Source organism: Toxorhynchites rutilus, chromosome 2 (assembly GCF_029784135.1).
Source record: "Toxorhynchites rutilus septentrionalis strain SRP chromosome 2, ASM2978413v1, whole genome shotgun sequence".
NCBI classification, from domain to species: domain Eukaryota; kingdom Metazoa; phylum Arthropoda; class Insecta; order Diptera; family Culicidae; genus Toxorhynchites; species Toxorhynchites rutilus.
Window position 1 is genome coordinate 224,159,228 of NC_073745.1, and position 17,174 is coordinate 224,176,401.

A 17,174-nucleotide genomic window follows, 5' to 3' on the forward strand; every position below is an offset into this window, starting at 1 on the left:
CGATTACTGTTGAGTTAAAAATTGAATAAATCAATCATTTTCATTCACTTTGTCATACTATAGTGCTGCTTTTAGAAGTGCTAACATGGAAGATGGCGCTTGCTCTATTGCAATTCAATACTACTATAGGTGGCGACTGACCAAAAAATTGGTATATATGACGATTTTTTTGGTAAATATTAGCAATGATTAGTAAATTTTTGCAAAACGAATTATTCGTACATATTACACAATAATAATGGTAAACAAATGTCAAACCGGCCAGTATGACCCACTATAAGCGGTCGGTTCAACGTTGGTTTAATATATATCCTAAACATATCTGTAATTTGTTCAACACGGGGCCATTTGTCATTCCGACATCGGTTCAATGGTATTTTGATTGGGTATAGAATCGTAATATTTTCGTTTCAATTATAATGAAAACAAACATTTGTTTTTTTATTTATTGTAATCAATAGAAATGATAAATATTTATTTCTATACCAATAAAATCGAAGAAGGAATCAGTCGATTCGATCCGTCGGGTCAGCTGGTGTGTTTGCATCACCAACTGCTCGTATCAACGGTGTCCCCCGACTTTCAACAGGCACTATTCCGTTACTACTATTGCTACCCAGTTTCCTATATTTTCGAGCGGTTATAGGTACAAAGTGGACCGAGCGACGGAAAGTGCTACAAAAGTGCTGGAACCATACCCCGCCTTGCCTCCCCACAGGCAGCACTGTCTACACTTTCAATTATAATTGTATCCCAGTTTCATAGATTTTCGAGCAGTTATAAGCACGGTGTCGACCGAAAGATGAAAAGTGCTACAAAAGTGCTGGAATATTACTCCGCGTTGCCTTCCACAGGCAGCACTGCCGACAGTATTAGCTATAATTGTACGCGATTATTTGGGCTGAGAGAAACGGCGTCTCTGCTGCGATAGCTTTTCCCTTCCTCCCTAGATTGTCAGTTGAGTAAACAAGAGAGATCGCATAACAAGCAGGTAATTAAATTAAACCAATTTCCAGAATAATTATGCTTTAAATAATGACTTGCATCTATTTTATTCCAGAAATCTTCGCGTTTGCTCGCGATGCCTTTACTAGGAAATCTCGCCTTCGATAATGGAGATTCTACCTCACACAAAAATCGGGATACGAAGATTGTTCTCATGTGTTTTGGTTTATCTAATCGTTCAGTTGAATTAAAACTCACTTTTTCGTTCCTGAAGCGTCACGGAATATGCCTTTCGTCATAGCTGCAGTAGCAGCCGCAAGCCGATTCAGCCAAATTATTCACCAAAGTCTTCATTTCAGGTTAGGCGAATGCTGCATTATTGATGGTATATGGAAATATTTGAACTTTGGAGAGTTCCACGAATTTAGGAAATATAAATTATTACACACAGAAAAATGATTGCTTTCGTATGCGTAAGTGGGAATGTAGTTCATTTAGGTGGCCTTTTTCAAGGAAGAAAAGGTATTATTGGTAAATTTCTAAATATGTACCAACCTTCGGTAATCTGCTCGATGTTGTTTTTTTCCATATGATGGTCATGTTAAGGTCCATTTATACGTTGCTAGTAGCTGACTTCACAATGAGCAGCTACTGACCCGGTGAACTCGCTTGACAAATGGTTGACTCGCCTTGTCCGTTCACACAATGTGAGCTGCTGGCAAGAAACTAGATACTACGGCACGGGTTTACCAGAGATGCCAGACGATTTTTCAAATGTTCATCAAATAGTCAGAAACAGCAATCAGGTCCGAATTTGTCAGATGAGGAAAATGAAAATGATAGTAGATTTGCAGAAGGAACAAATACGCCTCGAAAACTAAAATAATGAAGGAAAATCTACTTTTTTATATCGATTATGTATTCTGTTTCTTAGAACAATACTTTTTTTTGCAAGTTGTGAGTGAATTCTGAATGAAAATTGTGCCCGATAATGATTTTATATTCAGATTCCCAATAAAGTTATCTCAAAAAGAAAACGTATTAGTTTTCCAATAATTTTCAAATCTATAAATATCTTCGCACATTTTCAAATATCTTAAAAATAGAGACATGTCAAGACAATGTAAAGATTTGGCATCCCTGATTCGAGCGCTAAATTCTGTTTTTGACGTTTTGAGGGATGCGAGTGCGAGTAAATTCAAAAAACTTTGAAGTAGCTCGCACGCCGAATCACACATGACACTAACTGGAATGATGTGTTCACACGGTGTGAGTAGCTGCACTGCAGTAACTGACTAGATCGACTCGTATGCTTACTCGCACCGTCTGAACCCGGCTTTACACGCTCTGGAATAGTATTAATGGACATTGGCATGGATGACAATTTCTTAAGATGACGAACTCTTGTGGTTTATTCTCTGTGCGGGTATGTAACTTTATAATACTATTTTCATTTTATTTATTCCAGTTTTTGTTATTCCAGATCACTGAATGAGCAACTACTCCAAAATTGTTCGCGGTAGGGTCTTTTCTATGATGATGTTCCTGCAGGCAAAACTTACGATAATTCTCCAGTGCAAATATAGTTATAAAAACTTTCCTTTGGATTCCTAGTTTGAACTACGGAAGATCGAGAACTAGAGATTCTATCGCTAAAAGTGAAATCCCGATTCCACTTCTAGATTATTTGAAAAATTACATCTAAGTTTATGCTAGCAATTGGATAACCCAATCCTCAATGGCCAACAATAGAATTAGTAATGCAAATGGTTTTTGGTATTTGGTATGTATATATAAAGTAGATGTAAGGCTTTTAAATGTGATTTGAATTTTCATTTTCAGTACAAAAAATAAATATTTCTCAATGTACTTTTGTCTTCATTTTTTGTGTTGAACTCAAAGCAAATTCCACTATAATGAGGGTCGAGCAGTTTTACGTTCGGTCGACACGGTGCCAGACTGGCACAGTGTTGACTCGAAATGGGTTGTCAAATACGAAGAGTAGGTCGACAAAATCATTGCAATATGGCACGATATCGGTACCGTTGTCGACACCATTTGTTGGGACCAATTCGGCACAACAAAGTAGACTGGGTACCGGCATTATTATACACCCTAACCAAGGGGGCTTGTATCACAGATGCTGGGGATGTGATGGCAGGTTTTTTAAGCAGCCAATGTTGCTTGGTGAAACAGTGGATGTGGGTATTTGTCGTTGCTGCTACTGCTGTAGCACAGCCGCACTTCGGGAGATTTTCTGTGGTGATACCGCAGGAGCAGACAGATATTCTGGTAGTTATACTTTCCAGTCCAGCTTATAGAGCAACAGTTCCATTATTCGTAAGTGGTTTTTCGTGTTATACACGATTTTACAGGAGAAACACAGTAACATGTGTCAGTCAGACAAGGCTGGCACGCATACTTACACGATTTTCTCCCAAGGAGGACGCATTAGAATATGGCACCACACTTGTATCAGTATTGTCGGTTCCTATTTCAGTCCCCGTTAGTACTGCATTCGGTATATTCATATCAGATGGATCATGATGTACTTGAGCGTCAGGTTATGATAAATTGGCAGATCCTGATTACGTAACCGAAGCTGTTCAACTGCTACCGCATCACTGGTAATTTATGTGTGGACAGATATATGGATAGTTAGTAAAAAATTATATAAAACAAGTATCGGATATCCTACTTGAGGCTTCGACGAATTTGTCTTAAAACATATCCGGAATGGTCGGATCGGGCAGCTACCGTATGAACTTCTTTAGCACCGTTGCTACACATTCCGGTGAGTAGCTGTTCAGATCGGTGTTGATTAGATTTTGATGAGTGAGTCACGCATTTTGTTAACATCGTTGTAGTTCGGTGACGTCGTTCGATACAGCTTGTACAGATCCAGTTTCATGTCACACATCGCTTTCTGTTCGAGCTCTCGGCTTTTGTTTTGGTTTTGGCTGAATTTGTTATGCCAACATATCTCCCAGTTTCAAATTTCTCAGTCAAAATCTATTAATGATTAGCTGAGAAAAACAGTCTGTATATTATTATTGTTAAAAAAGGATCGGGACTACAGGTTTTAGGTATTTAAATAATAAAGTTCAATGATTATCATTGAATTTAGGACTGATTCTAGGCATGCTAATTTGAAAGAGGACATTGCAATTTAAAATTGTTGTAGATGGCGACACCATGAATAACATTGAATAAATCATTTGTTTGACATTTGACGTGACGGTGCTGGTGCAAGGATTGACTGCATGTATGAATTGGTGGAAACGTTGACGGGACGTAGATCTTCTTTTCCGTAACTTCTATGTGAATCGCACATTAACCAGCTTGAAAAAAGAATGGTCCACCAAATCATGCGAGAGTTTATCGGCAAAGTTATCACCCTCTTCGCCGGTTATTCCCAGCACCTTCACCCCCACTAGTGGTTCACAAAGTACCACCACTCTGAATCGATTTCTCTGCGCGATTAGGTGGACCATATGAAAAACCTACAATACAGCAACGAAATGTAATAATAAGCCATAAAACATACGTTAAAATGTAATGTTTATAAGTGATTCAAAATAACTTTCCTTTATTGCTGTTATCAGCACGGCGAAAATTGAAATGATGACATATACATAGTTGTTTCGCGGTTGCCAGGAATGACAATCGTGATAGTTACCGATACCGCTTGATAAAATGTATCAATCGTTGGTACGGATGTGTTTCGTATCTGACATTCATTTTACATACGGTTAGTAATATGTACAGAAAATATGTATATTTTACCAATGTTTGCATTACTAAAGATTTGGTAGTTTGTTTTCGTAATGGCTTTTCTGGGTGTACCAAAAACTGGATGTTCGTGTAAGTCAGGGAAAACACGCTGTTCTTCCGATAGCCGTGATTTATTTGGTAATCAGCTTCAAGCTAAAAATACCTGAATTAGTTTCACAAAATATGGTATAAGAATAACACATACATTACAGTGTGCCTGTGTATCTTATACAATGGACACGCGTTGAATATAACCCTAACGGTAACAGTGGTTCGCTGGGTAATTATAGAAAATATAATATACTTCAAGCATAAATAAATAATTCATTTTTCTAACCTGCACTAACTAGTACCTCTTTTGGTGTAGAAACCTGAGTGTACTTGGCTTTTAGTGTGAAAACAAACTATATATAATAGTAATCAAAGGGAAATTCAATAAGTTTAATAGAACACGTTCTTCTCTTCTGAGCACTTGCTAAACCTTCTATTGTTCATTTGGAGTTTGACGGTATGTACTGCTTGGCGCTGTTGGTAGACGTGCTTCTAGTTGCAGATAGGGTCGTCAGTGAAAGTGCCCCTGCAGCAACATCCCCCCTCCCGTAAAGATCAGTTGCAGACTCAGCTTTACCATTACTTTTTACGTCCAATACCGCCAGCTTTGACACTGGCCGGCGGAATATGCCTCCTGCTGTTTGCACCACAGCTTGTCGTATGCGCCCATCTTGACCGACGATCACCTGCAAGATTCGTCCCCTGGTCCAGCCGTTTCTTCTGTTCTCGTCTATGATGATGACTAAGTTACCAGGTTCAATTGCTTTGGTATCTCCAAACCACTTGGTTCGTCTAGTAAGAGTCGGTAGATACTCTCGCACCCATCGAGACCAGAAGTGATTTAGATTCTGCTGAATCAGATCCCAGGAGTTGCGAGCCGTTTTTGCTGCATCCAACATGAGAACAGATGGTTGTTTGATACCACTACTGCTGCCTAGCAGAAAATGGTTCGGCGTCAAAGCTTCCTGCTCTGCTGAATCTAACGGCAGGTAAGTGAGTGGCCTGCTATTCACGAGAGATTCTGCTTCAATCACGAGTGTTTGGAGACCTTCATCACTTAGCTTTTTGTTTTGAGAGAAACCAGCCATCGCCACCTTAATCGATCGCACCAAACGCTCCCAGCTACCACCCATACTGGGGGCTGACGGTGGGATGAACACCCACTTTGTGTATGCATTCGTGAATGTTGATGCTGCTTCCGTTTCAATTCGTTCGATTTGCCCTTTCAGCACATTGTTCGCCCCGCAGAAGTTTCGACCATTATCGGAATGGATTTCGAGTGGCGCCCCCCGTCGACACACAAACCGACGTATTGCTTCGATGCACGACTCCGTAGAAAGATCATACGCCACTTCTACGTGTACCGCCCTGATAGTAAGACACGTGAACAAAGCAACGTACCTTTTAGCAGTTGATCGTAACACTTTCACTTGTATTGGACCGAAGTAGTCTAATCCGGTATAGCTGAAAGGTCGGATGAAAGGTGAGAGCCGTGCGATGGGTAGTGGCGCCATCTTCGGTGTAGTTGGGTGTGCTTTATACACTTTACACCACTGACAATGTCGTGCCACTTTTCTTGTGAGTACGCGTAGCTGCGGTATGTAATATTGTTGCCTTACTTCGTTGACAATGGTTTCGGAATTAGCATGAAGATATTTTCGATGGTAATCGTCGATGATTAGGAAGGACACCCGATGTGTCTTGGGTAGGATCACAGGATATTTTACCTCAGTCGTGATCTGTTTTGCCAATCCAATGCGACCATCGATGCGTAGAATCCCTTCGTTGTCAAGAACTGGAGTCAACTTATAAATAGCGCTGGATTTAGGTATCGCTAGTAACTCCTTTTGCTGTAGATGTTTATTCTTCTTCAGAATGGCCACCTCGTTCGAATAGACTTCAGCTTGGACTTGTCGCCATATCGCCATCTCTGCTGCCCGAATCTCTTCCTGCATTAGAACTCTGTTCCCAATTCCTCGTTTTTTCAAGGATATATACTTCATAACGTAAGCCATGGTCCTCACCATGCGGCCCCATCGGGAAAATCGTTCATATACGATCATTGGAACGTATTCGTCCGTCACATGATGAAGATGGCATGGGCGAATTTCTTCGTCTGTGGTTGTGATACAATTCTTCGGAACAGGCCATTGATCCTTACATCCCAGAAGGAAATCTGGTCCTTGGAACCATCTGCTGGTTGAATCAAAATGTGGACTTTTTGTCCATTTGGTGGCCTCATCAGCCACATTCATCGCACTCGGTACCCAGTGCCACTCACTTTCGTTTGTTGAAGTCAATATTTCACCGACGCGGCAGGCAACGAATTGCCTGTACTTTCGATGTTTCGAATGAATCCATGCCAGCACTGTGTTCGAATCAGACCAGAGAAACCTGCTCATGATCGGTATTGTGTGACCTTCGATAACGAACGACAGCAGACGGACACCTAATACAGCAGCCATTAGCTCTAAGCGAGGGATAGAAACATATTTTAACGGAGCCACCTTTGCTTTAGCTGCCACTAGTCTACACTGTGGGACTCCATCTGGTCTGATTACGCGGAAGTAGATCACTGCTGAATAAGCTTCTTCGCTCGCATCGCAGAACACGTGTGCTTCGATCGAATCGTAAAGGGATGGATTTGCCCCTTGAAAGTAGCATCTTGGGATTTGAACGCCGTCCACACTATCAAGCAAGCTCGTCCACCTTTTCCATAGCTCGAAAAGGTGTTCATCGATGCGATCGTCCCATTTTATCCCGGTTCTCCAAATTTCTTGCATGAGGATCTTGCCGTGGATTAAGAAGTTGGCTAGCAACCCCAGGGGGTCAAAAAGGGACATAATACATTTCAAGACTTGCCTCTTGGTTGGGCGTGTAGCTGTGTCTAAAAGAGTATGTATTTCGTCACTAATCGAAACGGAAAATGTAAGTGTATCAATTCTATGATGCCACAGCATGCCCAGCACGCGTTCGGCGTTGGCACCCTTTGTTTGAATGAGGTCTCTTGTTTCTTCTTTCGGTTCCTCGCCCATGAAACGGATGACTTCCTGGCTATTGGAGACCCAATCACGAATGTGGAATCCTCCCTTGGAGTGAATCCAGCGCACTTCACTGGAGACGGATTTCGCTTCTTCGACAGTAACAAAGCTATCGAGCAAATTATCGACGTAATGACTCCTCAAAATACTTTCTACCGCTCTAGGGTATCGTTCTGCAAATTCCTCAGCGTTCCTATTTTTCGCGTACTGCGCGGATGTTGGTGAACTGGTGGCCCCAAAGGTTAGCACGTCCATTAGAAAAATCTGCGGTGGATCTTCTGGATTATCACGCCACAAGAATCGCTGAGAATGACGATCGGGTTCCATCACTTTAATCTGATGGAACATCTCGGCAATGTCACTCGAGACGGCAAATGGAAACTGTCGGAATCGAAATAAAACTGAGTGTAAAGGAGTCAGCATGTCCGGTCCAGGGAGCAGAAGAGTATTCAAGGAAATACCATCGACAACAGCAGCGGCGTCCCAAATAAGGCGCACTTTTCCTGGTTTTCTAGGATTAGTCACAGCCCCTAAAGGAAGGTACCAAATACGGCGAGGGTCTGCGGATTCCAGTTCCTCTTTCGTTGCGCGATGGGCGTATTGTTTTGTTTGATAATCACGGAGTTGGCGGTGAATACTTTCTCCTACTACTGGATCTCGCTTCATGCGTCGCTCCAAGCATGTGAGTCGCCGAAGTGCCATTCCGTAACTGTCTGGAAGCTCGAAATGATCATTCTTCCAGAGTAGACCCGTACAGAATCTACCGTCAACTTTGTACGTCGTTCGCTGGAGCAAGTCCATAGCCCGTTGGTTGTCTACGGATTCCAGCGGTTGGAGCGGTGTCACACCGGTGTCTTCCCGATTGAAATAATCGCGTACTATAGTGTCCAGCTTCACTATGGCTGAACAATCGCACGTGTGATAATTGAGGTGTTCAACGTCTCGTCCGCCATCTACATGACCGTAGATACACCATCCTAAGCGCGTCTTGGATGCTATTGGTCCTTTTACCCCTTCTTTGATCTTCAAAGGTACAGCCAAAGATAGATCACGAAGCCCGATCAGTATTTGTGGAACAGCATTTTCGTAGCTGCGTACCGGTAAACCAATTAGATGTTGAAATTGTTTTTGGAGTGGTTCAACCCTCAACGTCTGCTGGGGAAGATTGAGGTGATCTACCGTCCGTGCGTTCTCCAGAGTGTGGCGAGTCTTTTTCCCGATCTCTGATACATCCACGGAAATCACCTGTGACGTATTCTCAATTCGCGACATGTTGGCGGTCCACTGCAAGCAAAGAGGTACCTGCGGACCCTGTAATCCAAGCTGATGGGCGAGACCAGATTCTACTAATGTCGTCGACGACCCTTCATCCAGAAAGGCAAAGGTCTTAACGGAACAAGTGATGCCGTACGCTACTACCGGTATTATCCGGTACAGGACCGATTGTCCACAATGGTGATATGTCAGGTTCGCATTACTGGCGAGCGCGTTACTTGTGCGTGATGAATGTAACATTGGATGATGCCGAAATTGGCATCCGTCGATTCCACACCGATTGATGTTCCGACAAGGACGACGCCCGTGAGGGTTCAGGCATGTTCGACAAAGCTTCAGTGTGTGCACAAATTTCCAACGGCTCTCGATGTCGCTGTCTTTGAACTTAGGACAGTCCTGGACCCGGTGATCTCTCGCGCAGACGAGACAGTGTCTCTTAACTTCTGACACTACCATATTTCCATATTCATTTTTGTCCTCCATGTGGGCATTGAAATACCCCTTTTCTCTATTTTTATTTCGATCAACCCTGACGAAAGGTTGCTCTACGTACGAGCACACTTTGCTAACTGATTCTACCACATGTGACATAAAATCACTGAAAGTTCTCAGATCAGCGGTTGGACACGCGATGAGTTTTTCTGCCCACTGCAGTTTAAAACTTGAAGGAAGTTTTTCGACGACCTCATGAAGCAGCACAGGATTCGATAGATGTGTTCGCTGTCCTGTTGCGATTAAGTGTTGGGTTAGATTTCTAACGGTTAAACCAAAATCCATCAAGGTTTCAAGCTTTTCAGCCTTGGGCGTAGGACACTCCCGTACATTTCTTATCAGCTTGTTTATGATAATTTCAGGACGCCCATATAGGGTCTGCAGAGTTCTCATTACCTCCGGAACGTTTTCCGGTGCTAGTAGATAATACCTCACGGACTTCAAAGCGTTTCCTTTTAAGCATCTTTGTAGTCGTGTCATGTTTTCTGTATCTGTGTATCCACAGGTGGCCGTCGAGTTCTTATAACTGCTATAAAACAGAGGCCATTCCTCTGGGTCACCTGAGAAATCTGGCAGATCGCGGGGCGTTATTTGCCTCGCTGTTAGTTGTTCCTGAGTTAGGTGGAATGAACGGTGGCTGATCTGGGAAGGCTGTTCCGATAGACGAATATTTTCAGGGACAATCTGTGATTGTATGCTGCACTCTATTGGCAGACTCTGAGCGATCGGAGGGTATGTTGGTGCTCCAGTGGAAAGCGGATTATGTCCGCGATTAGAATATACATTCTGAGTCGTATTCGTTATTCGCTCTCTTAACTCGTTCCGAACAGCTTGAGCACCGGACCGATGTGGTGGTAGAGGCGCTGCGGTTGAACGACTCGAAGGACCAGCTTGCTGCTGAGAATCTAATGATACTGTAGGTACAGGTGGTTGACTCGGGCTTCGGTGAGATTGAAGATCTGATTTTGACTTGGTAAGTTGCATCCAGCAACGTTGAAGCTGCTGTTCGAGCTCTTGTAAATGTTCTAATGTGCCGGTATTCGGTAACTGCTTAATATCTCTAGAGACATAAAGTTTCTTTTTAGTTTGGGTGACATCCTGATTTAGACTAGTTGTGATGGCGTTGTCCAACCCGCCGGTAGCCGCAGCAGTTTCTTGACAAATATTAACAGGTTCGGTTGGCCCGGTCTGTTCTGGTTGTCCTTGCGGAATTTTAGTTGGCGAAGGTGACACAACTATCTGAGGGTCGATTGTTTTTTCTACCCACTCACTGGTGTGCTTTATCCGTTCCTGAGTCTCAATTACATGGTTTCTAACACTGCGATTATCCGTTTCTTCCTCTTCCAAAGCAGCTGATTCAAGCCGGAATTTATCCTGGGAAAACTGCTTCTCTAGGTCAAGGTCATTTTGTTTCCGTTTTAACTCTTTCTGCTCAGTTAAATGTTGCAGTTCCAACTGCAAACGGGCGCGACGAGCAGACGAACTAGTCGATGTAGATTTCGCAGGAGCTGGTAAGCACTTTATGCAACTCCAGCGGCGATCTGTGACAGACGACGTTACTCCGGCACATGTGTAGTGCCACCATCTTCCGCATTCGTCGCAAGCTACCATATCGTCATAACTGTTGGGCCGTTTACAACCAGAACAGTTTGATTCGCCGGCCTTCGGGGTAGTCCTGCTTGTGTCCATTGTAATCTTGAAGTTTTTGTTCGTGTAAGTCAGGGAAAACACGCTGTTCTTCCGATAGCCGTGATTTATTTGGTAATCAGCTTCAAGCTAAAAATACCTGAATTAGTTTCACAAAATATGGTATAAGAATAACACATACATTACAGTGTGCCTGTGTATCTTATACAATGGACACGCGTTGAATATAACCCTAACGGTAACAGTGGTTCGCTGGGTAATTATAGAAAATATAATATACTTCAAGCATAAATAAATAATTCATTTTTCTAACCTGCACTAACTAGTACCTCTTTTGGTGTAGAAACCTGAGTGTACTTGGCTTTTAGTGTGAAAACAAACTATATATAATAGTAATCAAAGGGAAATTCAATAAGTTTAATAGAACACGTTCTTCTCTTCTGAGCACTTGCTAAACCTTCTATTGTTCATTTGGAGTTTGACGGTATGTACTGCTTGGCGCTGTTGGTAGACGTGCTTCTAGTTGCAGATAGGGTCGTCAGTGAAAGTGCCCCTGCAGCAACACTGGATAAAACTTGATGATATTCCAAAAAACTGGAAGATTTTAGGGTTCAGTTGGATGACTGGATCGAGAAAAAAAACTGGAAGAATCCAGTTTAAACAAGAACATTGGCAACGCTGCATGTATGTCATACAGAAGAGAGAAGAGTGCTTTCGGTTGACACTCCCAATTTGCCGTCTCATTCACCTCTTCGTTTTCATTTAGCATTTAGCATTTAGCAACATACTTCATATATGTATATAGCAAGGAGCTGGAATTGACAGGTGGTTCGTTTTCGACAGTATGATGATAAGGCATGGAAGATGCGAGAGGGTATAAAAAGTGACAGCGACTATTTTTGTTTATAAACAAACTGTTGTGTCTCACAACCCGAACGATCAAGTGAGTCTCCAGCTAAAGCAGCAGTCGCCGGGAAATGATATGCATGGATATCCACAGCGTATCGCGTATCGTAGTGACCCTTTCATATACCCACTAGTAAACCTCCCACAATCGCTGAATTGCCAATCCCAGCAGCAACAGCAACAACCCTCACGTTCCGTAAAACAGCAATGCAGACAACAACTTGCAGCAGTCACAGAAACACAACAATGATGCCAACAGCGTAAACAAAACCAACGTTTATGCGCAGCAAACACATAGCGGTATGCACTCATCATTGCATGCCATTTGTTATCCTCTTTCTCGGAAAACTCTAGCCGTTCGTTTGGTCGCTGTCAATTCGAACTCAAGTAATGGCTGAACAGCAGTTCTGACATAACGTTCCACCTTATTATACCGCCTTGGTATATAGAATGGTTTTTTTTTTGTTTGTAAACTTCAAATCACGTTGAACAAAAAATCTAGTACTACAGTTTTAAAAGGTAAAAAAAATCTCACTAAATTGTCCTTCTGCATTATCAGTGTTAGGTCTACCTTTCTCTCTGACAGCATTTACGAATGGACCCGTTCTCACCCGAGACATTCTCGCGACCGCTATTCGGCGAAAGAGGTTTCCTACTAAAAGTCTAATGAAACAGTGAAATCCCCCCTGATCACGGGAGGCCTTATTGTACGTGAAAATAGTGCTTGTTTTAGTGAAACATTAGTTTTGAAAGATCAAGCTATATTGAGTATTAAGCGTCTTCATTGTCCGTATAAATATACATATTCGGAAAGAAGCGAAGTGATATCATCGTAAAATAAACTTAGCCCACCCTAGTCCTCCCGCCTACTGAATCGGTGTTTGCAATTTGAGTCAACCAGAATCAAGCATTCCTGATAGCTGAAACATCTATAAAACAAATATGATTCGATTATTCGACAAAGTTTTAAGTTTCATCAACTATTGGTGGTTCCGGTATCTGATGATCACCGAGCTGTATATGGTGGAAAGTTGGGAGCGTGTCACGATTCGTAAGTGAAAGTCAAATTCTACCAGTTTTATATTGAACCAGAAAGCAACCCACAAAGTCAATCTATCCGTAATTTCTTTAAATTACTATTCAAAATTGTTTTTCTTTCATTACAGACGTTTTTCTGTTCGCCCTGTTCATGTTGCAATGGTACTTCAACTCTAAAGTGTTGCTTCCATTCACCGGCAGCATATTAGGAATCATTCCTATTGAGGAACAGCTAGCGCCTTACCGAAGTTAGACGAACGAACGATCCGAAATGTATTGTAAAGTGAGTTCCGCGCTGTTGTTGTTTGTGAGGATGCAATGGAAGAAAAACGAGAATCTGAAAATTCTGTTAACCTTCCGGGAAAGCAGGAAAGATAATCGTGGATCTGATGTTATTAGTATCTACACAGATATGAATATCAAAACTCTCCACTATATGTGTCTCCATACTCATTCTTTTAAATGAGTTAGAGCTAGATTCTAAATGAGTAGATTTCAAGTCTGTATAAGTGTCTCTAAAATGTAACGATAATAAATGTTATATGAAGCATGCGTTGAAATATATACATTCATAGATAACATTATTGAATAAATAAGCTCAATGAGCCTGAAATGAACCTAATCAAAATGTTCATATCTGTTCGAGAACCATTCAATCGTTATGACTATGCCTTTGAATTGGGCTTGCTTATCATTTTTGATGACACTTTATCGTATTAGTTTTTGATTTACCGACCCATCGTATGCGTATTTTTCTGTTATCTGATATCGTTGCCTAACCATGCTTGTTATCTGTCAGATATTGTAGGTCAATAAATGATGTTTTTGGTTGCTTTCATCTTTTCAAATTGATTATTCTCACAATTTAAATTGATTTTCATCAGACACGGAATATTAAAAAAAAAATCATTTGTCGCTAGCAAAATAACGGTTCACACAGTGAGAACAAAATACTGTGGAGGGTTCCCTGGCCCTCATAAGTTCCGCTGGCGACAGAGTATCTTTTCAACCCCCTCGGTCATTCATCCACGGATATCTTAGGATTGGCGTTACCCACACGATTGTACAGAGTTTGGGGCTATGTTTGACTTCCATCTCTGCTTATTTCCGGACTTGCGACCGGCAATAGAATTTTTCAATGATTTCATGGGCCCTATTATAGAAATCGAGGCGATAAGAATTTTGCTCGTTAGCTCTGTTTTACTATTATAGAAATAGAGCAATTCGATAGCACCGAGCGAGTGATAACTTTCGATGCAAGTGTCAGAACTTTTCGAGTTGTTTGGTTCACTTGTTGCATATCTTCAGAGCATTATTTTGGGAAACATTTCAGAAACCCTTCAATGTATGCAATTTGCAACACATGTTCGTTTATTTTGATCAGCATTTGTTTTACGGTGCTGCCAGAATAGTCTATACAAGGTAAGTGTTCAATCCAGCATTATTTATATTAATCATGTTATAACTTACAATGCAGAATTTACTTCCAGCGCATATTTCAGTGGCTGAAAATGAGTGGTGGAAGAAAAAAAAACCAAATCACCACCAGTTTGAACGGCTCCTTGAAACAATGGAAGCGAACGTAGACATTATTCGAGATCTTTGTGGAGGCAGTTCTAATATAATCCCGGTGTAGGAAAAGTTGGAGGAATCCAGAGAGGAACTTAATGCACTGAGACCACCAATGCATCTAGGTTCAGAATGGCAGAAAGTAAGTATTTCTTTTGCGATACACATAACTTTCATAAGTAAATTTTATCATACTCTTTGAATTTCTTTCAACCGAATTTCCTACCTAAAAATTGCTTACTTCTACTAGCATACATTTGTACGTTATTTTTGGCAGCAATTTTCTTTTTTATTGCTATACTATGCCAAACTATACCACTTTTACTACAATAGATCAAACTAATGGTCGGAGTGGTATAATGCTCTATACCATACGCTAAAGCTATCCTGCAAAACAGTAATGATTTTATTAAAATTACAGATTTGGATTGACATGAGTGGAAAGGTAAAGAAAACACTAGCACACAACAAGCGAGAATTTAGAGCAACAGGTGGTGGCCCCAATACAATAAAGCTATCGACGCTAAAAGAGAATTACATGTTGCATTACATGAATAACAAAAATTGTTTTACTAAAAGAAAAGTGAAATTCGTGCATGACTCTTCACGGAATTCCATAGATTTTCTAATAATTAGATTGTTTGTACAGCAAATTGTTCCACGCTGTCGTTTTTATTACACATGCATGCGTGCCTTACGCCTATTAAGCTTTATTCTTTGAGGGAATATCAATTTACTCCAAAACATAACCATATTAACACTTTTGGAAATACATTTTCATAGCAGATACCTCAAAAAAAGATTTGGCATCCTTTTTATAGTGCATCATGATATATTTCTAACTTTATTCAAAATATTACATCACAACCGCTGACATTCGAGCTTGCTAACGAATCAAGCAGTTTTCCTCGATTTCTATAATTCCACATTTCACTCGGTGTGATAGTGATAGTGATTGTATCGAATCCTCGATTCGATTTCTATAATAGGGCCCCATGTTTCCAATCATCAATCGAGGTCCTCTTCAGGCTGAGGAAAGAATCTGATACGGGTTCGAAACTTTGGTGAAAACTTTTGCAACGCACTAACGCTACCCACATTCCGTTTTGCCTGCCAAGATCGGGTCGATGAAATGTCAACAATCGACCTCAAATGCTGCACCCTTGCAATCGAGTTATCGACCTTTCATATGCATTCATCGAACAACTTGACGCCACTTTTTCGCCAACATGTGCAAGGCGTCGACCTGCTTGCAGCGCTGCTTCCAGCACTGCTTGCTGCTTGTTTGTATTGGTTTGTTATTGAAAATGAAAAGGAAATACATTGATCGATTTTAATCATTTTATTGAAAAAAATAATAAAAATCCATGTATAATAAAAATAATAATGTATATAATGGAATCGGTGCATCCGGGTTGTCTGGATTGACGATTCAAATCCGACTGAGTACATTGATGAATACCTCCTTGCCCTTGATGACACAGATATGTGGCTGAGGAGGATTCTGCAATGTGCGTGAAGCACGGGATCTCCGATAGGGAAAATTGCTCGAAATACTATCGATGGCCAGGTCCTGATACTGTTGCTGTTGATGATGTTCCCCGGAATAGCACCCTGGTCTTAAAGGATACTGCTGCGGGAAAGCTGATGCTGTTGGCTGGTGTGACAGAAGTGGAAATAAGCAATGTGGTGATGAGGGAAATCATCTTTCTCACTCGCCGATTGATTGAGTCGGATGTATTCATAGCTGAAACAAAATAAAATGATTAGTAAGTGAAAAGCAGAAATGAATTCCCTACTCACCAGTTGTATGATCCGGATAAAAATGTGAACATTAAAATATCATGCGATTACGTTCGCTTACCTCGCCTGTTTTCATTCTACTATACAACGGAATCAGTGCATTCGGGTTCCTCCGGGGTGGTAATTCAGCTGAGCAAGTTGATAAATACCTCCTTGTCGTTGAGTTTTCGTGTCTGAAGAGGATTTTTGAATGTGCGCGAAGCACGGAACCTCTAATGGGAAAGTTCTTCGCAATACCATACCATGGTCAAATTCTGCTGCTGCTGCTGTTGATGCTGCAGGAAAACGGATGTTGTTGGACGCTGTGATAGAAGTGGAAATCCGCACTGTGGTGATGGGAGAAATCATCTTTCTCACTTACCGATTGATGGAAGCAAATGAGTCGAATGTATTCATAGCTGATAAGACAAGATAAAATAATTAATAATTAAAAAGCCGAAATATATTTCATACTCACCAGTTGTATGATCCATTTGTTTTTGTTTGAGATGACAGTTTAGCGGAGTGGAAAAAAGAACCACCAGTGATTCCATTTGGTTTGTTTAATTATTCAGTATGTTCGACTAACGAACTATCCGCGTTGACGATATTGGGGAATAGGCATGACAGTATGGATTTGCAGAAGGAATGAAT

The 17,174-nt window shown here is 41.3% G+C and overlaps 2 protein-coding genes and 2 long non-coding RNA genes across 4 annotated transcripts; 2 read left to right on the forward strand and 2 right to left on the reverse strand.

Moving 5' to 3' along the window:
• The first annotated feature begins 854 nt into the window (after window positions 1-854).
• Window positions 855-2,800, forward strand: LOC129765098 (uncharacterized). Its single transcript, XR_008741356.1, has 3 exons — window positions 855-991; window positions 1,061-2,371; window positions 2,429-2,800. It is a non-coding gene; the product is annotated as an uncharacterized LOC129765098 (long non-coding RNA).
• A 2,022-nt stretch (window positions 2,801-4,822) lies between these two features.
• On the reverse strand, window positions 4,823-11,455 carry LOC129765085 (uncharacterized). The gene is made up of 2 exons (XM_055764939.1): window positions 11,407-11,455; window positions 4,823-11,354 (listed from the first exon to the last, which is right to left on the reverse strand). The coding sequence occupies exon 2, from the start codon at window positions 11,265-11,267 to the stop codon at window positions 5,211-5,213; it is 6,057 nt and encodes a 2,018-aa protein (XP_055620914.1). The 5' UTR covers window positions 11,268-11,354; window positions 11,407-11,455; the 3' UTR covers window positions 4,823-5,210.
• Window positions 11,456-12,675: 1,220 nt separating this feature from the next.
• LOC129765097 (uncharacterized) lies at window positions 12,676-13,825 on the forward strand. The gene is made up of 2 exons (XM_055764955.1): window positions 12,676-13,182; window positions 13,298-13,825. The coding sequence occupies exons 1-2, from the start codon at window positions 13,074-13,076 to the stop codon at window positions 13,420-13,422; spliced, it is 234 nt and encodes a 77-aa protein (XP_055620930.1). The 5' UTR covers window positions 12,676-13,073; the 3' UTR covers window positions 13,423-13,825.
• Window positions 13,826-16,065: 2,240 nt separating this feature from the next.
• LOC129765099 (uncharacterized) lies at window positions 16,066-17,174 on the reverse strand. The gene is made up of 3 exons (XR_008741357.1): window positions 16,999-17,174; window positions 16,542-16,939; window positions 16,066-16,485 (listed from the first exon to the last, which is right to left on the reverse strand). It is a non-coding gene; the product is annotated as an uncharacterized LOC129765099 (long non-coding RNA).

Coding starts and splice junctions, on each gene's coding strand:
- LOC129765097 (XM_055764955.1), top strand. CDS start 13,074: ATGATTCGATTATTCGACAAAGTTTTAAGTTTCATCAACTATTGGTGG. Junction 13,183..13,297: donor TTGGGAGCGTGTCACGATTC/GTAAGTGAAAGT, acceptor CTTTCATTACAG/ACGTTTTTCTGTTCGCCCTG.
- LOC129765085 (XM_055764939.1), bottom strand. CDS start 11,267: ATGGACACAAGCAGGACTACCCCGAAGGCCGGCGAATCAAACTGTTCT.